This window comes from Vicia villosa, linkage group LG6, assembly GCF_029867415.1.
Source record: "Vicia villosa cultivar HV-30 ecotype Madison, WI linkage group LG6, Vvil1.0, whole genome shotgun sequence".
Classification (NCBI taxonomy): Eukaryota; Viridiplantae; Streptophyta; class Magnoliopsida; order Fabales; family Fabaceae; genus Vicia; species Vicia villosa.
Window position 1 is genome coordinate 157,655,405 of NC_081185.1, and position 10,377 is coordinate 157,665,781.

A 10,377-nucleotide genomic window follows, 5' to 3' on the forward strand; every position below is an offset into this window, starting at 1 on the left:
CAAAATAACAAGTAAAATTTTAACCAATCTATTGATTTCCAAGTTGTAATACACCATTGAATTGAATTGGGGGCTAAACTTCAGTTGAATGTTGATTTCCCCCCTTTTCTAAGGAATTAAGAATTAAGTCCAAACAAATTCTATACAATAATTTTGACAACATACAAGATGCTTGAACTTTTTTTTATTCACCGTAAAATATGTTTTATCTCAAAATATAAGGTATCTTTAATTTTGGTTTTGTTAACAATATTTACTTGCAAGAAAAAAAAATTATGATAAACTTTTTTATGCAGAGATGATTATAACATAAGTTTGAAAAACAAATTAGTATAAACGCTTGATTAATATGGTAATAAATTATGACAACATACTATTATAAGATTGTTTTGTAGATTAGTTACTCTTATAAATAATTGAAAATATAATTTCAACATTTTAAGTATTTTATAATATATAATGAACTTAATTGATATACACCAACAAACAGTATAAAGATATTTTACCCTATCATTTAATAATAACCGTTAAATTTTTTGAAGTATTTGACTTTTACTTCAATCACATTTAAAATAACCCCCTATGAATAATTATGATGCACCAACCATACAATAACATCATATCAACTAATCTCAATTAACAAACTCTTTGATGTTTTGCTTTAGTACTGACTAGATACACCAGCAATTGTTTACTCAATTTTGATTTTGTATGTGATATTCATAAAAATGTAATGTACTTGTGTCACTCTCCTAATATGAAGGTGAAAATGAGATAGGAAAAGGAGAGGATCAAAAACCTAGTGAAAGCATGGTAATGACAAGCTAAAGCCTGATTTACAAACAACATTCATGTATTCAAGTCAGCTCAACAAAACTCCTTTATATTGTCACTAGAGGAACAATTCGGAAAGTGCTTTTGATATTTAATTAGAGACAATCAATAAGGCAACAGAATAAACTTGACATTCAACCAAACACTTAACCTAAATATGAAATGAAGCCTCTGGATGAATCTGGAACTGATAGATTGTAACAAACTGATGCTCAATCAAATGTTTTGTAACTAGGTACTTTTATTACTCACAAAATGAAAGAAAAAAAAAGTTCAGGCATGAGAAGTTGGCAATTATCCACTTGTATCTCAAGTAAATCAGCTTACTTTTGACCTGCCATACCTTTGACCACCTGCAATAAGGAAGAACGCCAATATCAGGAAAGGAAGCCATAAATGTAAATGATTGCCTCTTTTGGGGGTGGGGAGTAAGGACTAGGGAGCATATCTGAAACCCATTCAAGAGAAACTATTCCAGCAACTAATGGTGGGTTTGCATCTATTACAAGTAACTCATGGATTTGAAGATGGCAATCTAGACCTCTGGATTTTAAGATATTACACAAGAAAACAGAATTTTTTTGACAGAGAAGGGAGTATAAATAATGTTACCCACATAATGACATTAAATTTTTAATTTTTTTATACATATTATCTGGTTTCAAAACAATACTGCAAAGTTAAAGCCAAAACCAAAAGAAACACTCACATCACTCAAAGCAGGTTGAGGAGGTTGCTCGGTTGTTTGATATGAGTCCAGAATAGGCCTCACAACAGCAGGAAGAAAAAGGCCTGCAGAAAATTTTTCATAGTAAGTAAAAATTTGTCAACAGAAAACAACTATATCCAACTAGAAACATCTTTAAACTATAATAAATCTAATTTTAAGCCGAATTGTGAACACTCCATGCTGTTACTTATAGCCCTATTTTAGCCAAGATGATCAATGAGTAGGGTTCCTCTCCATTTTTCAAAAGAAATGGAGAGTTTTAATACTATAGTTTTATTTGAATATAGGCACAGATTGTTAAATTATGAGACATATATTAAGCTTTTAGGTGACTTTATACACACAAAAACTATAGTAAACAGAGCTCTCCATTTCATTGGATCCTCTCCAGTGAACGGAGGGTCCAATGGAATCTAGGCAATTGAAAAATAATATGTGGGAGACTAAACAACAACAATTAAGCCTTATCCTACTATACTAAGTGAGGTCAACTATATGGATCAACTTATGTCATAATGTTCAAACTATGCTTCTATCCAAATCGTTAATCTCGATATTTTTTTAATAACTTCTCTTATAGTTTTTCTAGGTCTTCCTCTGCCTCTAATTGTTTGACTCCTCTCAATCTAAATTACTCTCGTTACCACATAACCTACAAGTCTTCTACATGCCTAAACCACTTAAATCTATTTTTCACCATCTTTTCTACTACAGGTGTTACCCCAACACTCTCTAATATTGTCATTTCTAATCTTAAGATTGAGGGTTTGGATTCACACCCCCATTACTTTTGAGAAATTGAGAGGACCTCCGCCTATAATCAATGAACAACTTAAATTTGGTCCTATTCATAACTATGAAGCACGGATACCAAACACACAACAAAGACACTCAAACCTTTTTTCTGAAGCGTTGGTGTTACAAATTCATAATAATGTAACCTTGACATATAAAAGCATAGGCTATTCAGGCAGTTAGATGCACAAACTTTAGGCCGGAACAAAAACAGTGTTTTCGTCGGTTTAATCAGAATGATATTTGCCAAACAAGATCTCAAATATTAGAAATCAAAATGATACATTTCTATCATTTCTGGCACATCGAATTGCAGCGTTTCATTCCAGTAATCGGAAAACCCCAATTGTGTAGATGTGAAGCTAAATAAATCAACAATTAACCCTAATTTTAGCGGTAACCGAGTATTATATATGAAATTATGGACAAGAGAAAGGTTGCGATTAGGGTTTAGAGAGATACCAAAACCGGCGATGGCGCATGAAGCAGCGACAACTGGTTCTTGAACAATGAACATCTTGAGCTTCTCCATCACAGGCATTTTGATTTTCGATTTCGATTTCTAACTTCCAACTTCTTCTCTTCAATTTCGTATCTTCCACTCTCTTCTCTTTTCTTGGTGGAAATTTTTTGTCAATTTTTCTTCTCTCTTAAGAAATTTGGGCCAAGACAGAGTTAAGGTGGGCCCATCCAGCCCGCTAAATTATAAACCCAACTAAAAACAGGTCATTCCATTTTTTTTAAAATGACTTATAGCACGTTAAGCATTGCTTCCTCACCCTAGTAAAAAATTAAAACTATCCGTTAAAATCTAAAAATGCATCTGCACGCGCACTTCAATCACATTCTTTTCTAAACAAAATCTTAAGACTGTGTCAAAAAAAAAATTACGGAAATGCATCTTTGTGTAATTTACAGATATGTATGTATCTTTGTACGCAATTTTGATCAAATATGCGTCAGAGGCTCTTCTCCTTCCTTACTTATCAAAATAATCTCAGACTATCCAAACTCTCGAAACCTCTCAACTCTCAAAATCTCTCATCTCACACTTTTAAGTTTCCTCCATCAACATCTTGTTAAGGTGACTTAGTTGGTAGTTGTATAAGGAGATCAGGTGCAGGAGCGCGAGTTCAAACCAATGACATCTCACTTGTTCATCTTTAATTAGGTGAACTCCAACTACTAAGTTACTTAACAAAAAAAAAAGGTTTCCTCCATCAACACCCAATCAATCAAAGAGCTCAACATCAAATTCATATTTGGTAAATGATATATGCAATTTTTTTGATTTTTTATTAGACTGCATTGCTTCCATTTTCGTTCTTTTGAGTTGCAAAGCAATCCGGAAAAATGCATCTCTAGTCTTCTCAGTGTTTTGATTTCCAGAATTCGAAGATACATTTCTAAATTTTTTTATGTTTGTGTTGTTTGGCTTCACTTCATCGTGTTTCATTTATATAATGCTTGTGTGGTTTAACTATCGACATTATGATTAATAAACAAGATAGACTGAGGCATGACAGAGTTGCACAACATGCATCGGTTCGGAGGGAAAGAGCTCGATCATCACAGGCACCTGTCGTATTTAGTTTACAGAGACGTTAACTTTTTGGGCTAATGTATCTCCGCCTTTGTCTTCCTGTAGGAGACAAGTGTCACCTTCTAATGTCCCTGAAAGTCCCACCGATACATGTTGAGACACCTAAGGCGGCATCTCAGGAACCCTAAACACTCTAGAGATTTGGAGGAGGCTCGTCTGACTTATCGTTACTACCTCTATATCTAAACCATGATCCCAAGCATGTGTGAGATAAAGAGATAAATACCCAAAAGTCTATTTTGACTTCATTATGTATTTATTCACAATGTCTAAAACACGTTTACAGATTTATTCATTTATATAGCCATTTAGACCAAAACATGTTTTGGCTCTTTAAAACACGTTCATTTTACATGGTTAAATATATTTTTTCTATAACAATATATCTAGTTTCAACCCCAACTAAAATTCTACTTAAATGATTGACTACTGTATCATTTGTCAGTTAAACTCTTAAATTGTCTCAAATGAAATTTTAATCGATAAGATAAAATAAGTTTTGGGTTGAAATCTTGTAGATAAAAAAAAGACAGGACATTTTATTGAAGATGGTGAGTCAAAATTTCCAACATAGAGTAGTTATTATTGATAAAATAAAAAAAAAAAATCTCCAATAATGTAGTTATTGTAAAAAAAAAAAAAAAAGTATCAAACTAGCTTTACATTCTCATTTTTAACTCTATCTTCAATACCATTATTTGAATAAATTTGTGTGTTAACTTCTTATATAATAACAAATTTAAATTACAATATATGCACTCATTAATCATTCTGAAAATAGTTGGGAAATAACCTTCATAATTTCCCTCCTTCTTGAACTCAAAAATAGGCATTAACGAAAACGTGAAATATAAACTTAAAGACACAAGAAAATTTTAGCGTAGAAAACCTTCTCAATATAAAAAAGAAAAAATCACGAGACCTTTAGATCTCTTAAACTTCCACTATTATGATAATGGAAATATACAACTTTACTCTTAGGTGGAACTCACTACAATGTACTTCTCAATTTACAAGAATCACTCTCACAAAGAAACTCTTTATGAAAAACAATTTTCTCTCTTGAGCAAGGTTCTCTTTCTCTCTTGCTTCTTGTTCTTATCTTTTGTGTTGTGATTTGAATGCTTTACTTATGGTTCTATTTATAGGAGAAGCAAGCCAAAGGTATCTTACATGCATTAAGACACTTGTCTTTTACCTTCCATGTAAAACATCAAGTGTTCTTAGAAAAACATGCACCATAACAAGTGTTCTTTGCAAAACATGCACCATAACAAATGTTTTTTTGTAAGACATGCACCATAACATGTGTACACCATAAATCTTTCTACTTGTCATCACATGCAACAATCTATTTTGTCAAATGTATGTTGATCTTGTGGAAATAGTTGGACCCCACAAAAATTTACATATAATTTATGAATTTTAGACTTGAGTCTAAGAAAAATTTGATCTAAGTGGAAGAATTAACAATGTCTGCGACTGCAATCGGTCAATATCAACTTTCTGTGCAATGTCATATATGTTTATAATTCATATTATAAATCTAAAATTTGACACAATTTATTAAATAAATAGATATAAATAATGTCTTAATACTAACATGTAATTTATTTTCACAATTTTCTTCATGTTTTGAAAAAAAATGTTGTAATTTGTAAATACATTCTTCACAATCATAAATACAAATCCTAGGTGTTTTTTCATCATCATCACAGAAAGATTTACATGCATAATCTCAATTCAATCCAAAATTACAAAGCAAAATGTACAGTTTATGTACTAACTAATCTACAAAAATACAGACAAATCTGATAACTTACTTATGACAAGCAATACAATGATTCAAATATATTACAGAACTATAAACATGGTGACATCCAACCAACAGTCCATCCTAATAGCAAGCCTGCTCCAACAAGACTTAACCCTAAAGCAATTGCAACCGCATACGTTGTAATATCACAATTCGCCTTGCCTTTTCTGTCACGTCTGCCGTTGGAATATGTTTGCTTTCTCTTCCGTGATTTCCTGCGTTCATCCGACATCCATGGAAGAGCAACCGGAAAGAGAGTTGAGGTTGACTGATCATTATTCTTGATCTGGTTGCAGAGAGTTTCCAGCTGCAGCAGTTTAATCAATTGCTTATAGGCAAAGAGTTGTGAAGCTTGTTTAAAAATGAGTGTAACAATGTGTTCTTTCTCTGCGTAAGCTTGTTTCGCTGCTTCCTCTGCTTCCCGTGCGCGTGTTTGAGAGTGACATAATGCCTCCATCAATTGTGCTTTGCTAGTGTCTCCCTCAGAAATTTGTATACTTTGCTTGACATCGTCATCGTCGTGAGTAGGGGTATCACTGCAATGAAGTTGCCCAAACAGATATTAAGTAAATCAAAAGCACAAGATCAATGAGTTATAATACATTAGGCATGCTCCGTCTGCATGAACTTATTTGAGCTCATTAACTGGCATAACCACACTTATCACTATTCGCTTATGTAAACAAGTTACAATATGTCTATAAGTTCTTTTCAGCTTATTTCCATAAGTTCTCCGGTATAACTTATGAAATCAACTTATAACTTATTTGAAAATAATTTAACTCTATTTTTTTTGGTAGAAATAGCTTAAAAATTACACATAAGCGCTTATCAAGATAAGTACTTATACTATAAGTGCATAATTAAGTTGTTTATCCAGACACACCTTAAACAATATACGCCACAAACTACAATCCTCTAAGGAATATTAGCGGGAAAATACCTTGAAGATTTGGCCGATGCAAAATACAATAGTCCTTCATTGGCAGAAGGACCCTTCTTCGAATTGGAAAACCTTCCGGATTTGGCTTCCAAATTATAAGATGCTGTCTTTGTTTTGTCATCATTAGTACTCATAATACTAGAGCAAGAGTATCCACTAAGATGCTTCTTCTTAGGAGGAGGAAGATCGCAATTCTCAATATGGTTAAGTGATTTGTTCGAAACAAAGGAAGCTAACTCATCTCTATCTGCCATCCGCCACCACGGCTCGGCTTTATCACCTTCAATCCAAGAATAGTCTGGTTCCGAGGAAAAATCCTTCGTTTGCTTGGAGCCTAACGAACAAGCTATTGAATCGTTCTCCATTTTCTCGTGCTTTTCCATCACATCCTTTAATTCAAGAAACACTAAAGAACTTTTACTAGATGCCTTACTTTCATCACTAGCCATCAAATTTTCAACCTCTTTCTCCAATTCACTTAACTTTTCATTTGTCAAACCTTTTTGATAACCATAACTAGGTTGTGATTGTGAATGTGAATGCAACCACCACCTAGGATCAGGTGATGGATTACAGAACGATGATTTGCTGCTAAAATGGGCGGATTTAACCGCAGCGCAATCCAATTCGTCTGCTGTATTCGTAGGTCCAGCATCAACCAGTTTCGACGATGCACTTGAAGATTGACGACAAGCCAACTTGGGAGCTCTTTTTGCATCTTCTTGCACAAAGCACCGATTCGCAGTTCTCTGCCACAGAGTCCTCGCTTCTGCAGCCGCCATCACTTATCTATTGTTGTTCATAGATTCTGAGCAAAACAACAATATCAGCAGTTTAAACTTAAAGCATATGGATCAGATTTTGAAGCTTATGAATTCTACAGTCAAAGTAAATGCCATAACAATACAAATTTTATCAAAATTAGACTGTAAAATAATACCCTAAATTTTCATCAACCCCATTTCAGAATCAGATTTTGAGTTTTTCTTCATATACTCACCAGATCAAAATACTCAAGAGGTTTCAAACTTCACAAAACTATATGATCACAATGGTAAAACTCAAGCATATTCATAACATGCGTGAAAATCAAGCAAAAAGCTATATAAAATTAAAGAAAGTCCAACATAAATTATAAACAATAAACATAGAATTAAGAGAACGAAAACTAACCAAGTGAAAAAATTGTGGATAGTGAGGAAGAGTAGATCAAGTTGAATGGATAGAAAAGAAGGGGATGAAATTGAGATTCAGAGAATGAAGAAAGTGATGATGAAACATGTGAAAGAATAACATGTCTTTTGTTTATGTTTTTCTTGTTTTTTGTTTTTTGTTTTTTATTTTGTTTTCGTTATTATCGTACTACTGTTTTTTTTTTTCCGGTTTGATTCATTCATTAGTCACTACAGAAAGCTGAATGAAGAAGTTTGGTAGTACGACGTCGTTTCGTGCGTTATCTTTTCTGTTTTTTTGTATGTTGTCTTTGTCAAATGGTTGGGTGGTCCACATGCTTAACATGGGTCCACAAAAAAATCTAATGTAGGGTGATTTGTATGGAGTCTCTATGTGATGACACGTGGTAATATAAGAGGTAATCGACGGTGGATTATTTGATTTTTGGGTCATTTTATAGATAAGAAGAAAGAACTATACTCTATGACTTGTACCAAAAAAAGTATACTATATGACTATCTTTCTTACATAGATGGACACTCTTTTCTTTTTAAATTGCTTTTTATAATGAACATACGAAATATCCTTACTATGAAAGCCATACTAATCATCGTTTCACCAACCCGAGTCACTAACCAAAGAAGGTGAAGATTACACAGCCACTACCTAAATAAATTTGTGCATTATGGATAATATCAAGAGAATATGTCGAGAAATGGAAGATACAAGTTAAACATGGGGTGTCACGTGTTCTAAAATAGAGGAAACACTTATGTATTACTCCTATAAATAACTTATTTGGATGTCATTTATGCAGACCAAAATTTTATGACCACTAGAATAGTTTCTTCTACAAAAGCCATAACTTGTAAATTATTATAGAGATTAAAGCAATCGATCAATCAAGATATTTTACTAATTTATCTAGTTACTATACTTTATTTGTTATTTATTACTTAATTTAGTAGTTTAACATCTCCACTAATTATACTTAAAACTCTCCATGAATGAGGAACACAGTTCCTTTCTCAACGCAATCACGTAAAGATGAAGGAATCGTAACTCAGACTTATTAGTTGATCCCCGACTAACTTACACAATTCAACAACAAATTTAGCACATCCAATGGAACACTACAACAAGTACCATTAAAAATTTTCATCCACTAGGTCAGTACTACATTTGGCATATGCACATGCGCTTTGAAAAGAATCTTAGCAGTATGGATCAACTATCATCATCATCATTATCAACGAAGAGGTAATACCAACAACTTCCTAATGGACCTTCAAATGCAGTGGGAGTTTCAATACTTGTGCTTCTTTTCACTACTTATAGAGGTGCACCAATTGATCCACCTGAGAATTTAGTGGCAATGACAATATTTTTATTAAAAAATCATTTGGACATAGGGATACATGACGTCATGTTTCATGTCTCTCAATAATTTATTGGCATGGTAAAACTTATAGTTCATAACAAGCTTCAACAAAATAGGAAGTTAGAGATTAAACAAGTCAACTCAAATGACAACTCTATCACATAAGGAGTTCAAGAGAGTAAAGGTTGGGCAAAAAATTCTACTCAAACTCATCTGATCAATGCAACGATAAAGAATTTCTAAGTTCAATTGATTCTTATATAATGTGTACCTTTTACCCTTTGTAATTCCCAACCTAGTACATTTCCACAACTAACCTTAGGAACCGAATCGGGAATAATACATACAACCAATATAATTTTAAATTTGGACAAGTACATATGGCATGGAGGCCACCCGGCCTAGTTGGACAAATTGGTATGCCATAAGTATCGCCTTATGATAATGATATGCAAGAAAACAACATATCCCACGCTAGAGGATAAGCCTTCAACCTAGTAGCATGAATCAAAAGACTAATTTTGGATTATGCAATTCATCATCCATGGTAAAGTTACCTACATGTATCGGTTAATCCCACATCATACCTTCCAAGTCTACCAATGAGAGAGAGAGAGGGAGAGTTTAAGTAAGGCGTTAAGCAAATGGCAGAGATCGTCGTTAATAATGGTCATTTCCTAGCCATGAGTACAAACATGGTGTATTTCTTAGAGACCGTTGGGTTCAAGACAATTGTGAAGAATAATTAAAGGGTGAAGCAAGTTCGGCATCCTAAAGTAAGATTAATTGAATCCATACAATGAGACATATAGAAAAATGAAACATATTTCTTCGATAGGTTTTCCACTAAAGTAGTCCCATTGCTTAGTAATTTTAAAATTGTAAAACAACCATAAGATGGACGACTATATTAAGATCTAGTGAAGCAACTTGTTTCTACCTGAAGTTATGGGTGGTCCCAATATCCATATACAAACATTGGGGTGCAAGGTCAAGCAACTCATTTAATCCATATGCATTCGACCTTACTCAAAATGGATTAGGTAAATTTGAATAAAGGGGAAAATAGGGTAACCAAAGTTACCATGGAGAAATAATTAAT

The 10,377-nt window shown here is 33.2% G+C and overlaps 2 protein-coding genes across 2 annotated transcripts; both read right to left on the reverse strand.

Moving 5' to 3' along the window:
- Nucleotides 1-869: 869 nt before the first annotated feature.
- Nucleotides 870-2,981, reverse strand: LOC131612938 (uncharacterized). Its single transcript, XM_058884679.1, has 3 exons — nt 2,822-2,981; nt 1,544-1,626; nt 870-1,187 (listed from the first exon to the last, which is right to left on the reverse strand). Exons 1-3 carry the CDS (start codon nt 2,898-2,900, stop codon nt 1,158-1,160), a joined length of 192 nt encoding a protein of 63 aa, XP_058740662.1. The 5' UTR covers nt 2,901-2,981; the 3' UTR covers nt 870-1,157.
- Nucleotides 2,982-5,641: 2,660 nt separating this feature from the next.
- Nucleotides 5,642-8,112, reverse strand: LOC131610756 (uncharacterized). The gene is made up of 3 exons (XM_058882794.1): nt 7,895-8,112; nt 6,722-7,529; nt 5,642-6,314 (listed from the first exon to the last, which is right to left on the reverse strand). Exons 2-3 carry the CDS (start codon nt 7,501-7,503, stop codon nt 5,825-5,827), a joined length of 1,272 nt encoding a protein of 423 aa, XP_058738777.1. The 5' UTR covers nt 7,504-7,529; nt 7,895-8,112; the 3' UTR covers nt 5,642-5,824.
- Between the last annotated feature and the right edge of the window lie 2,265 nt (nt 8,113-10,377).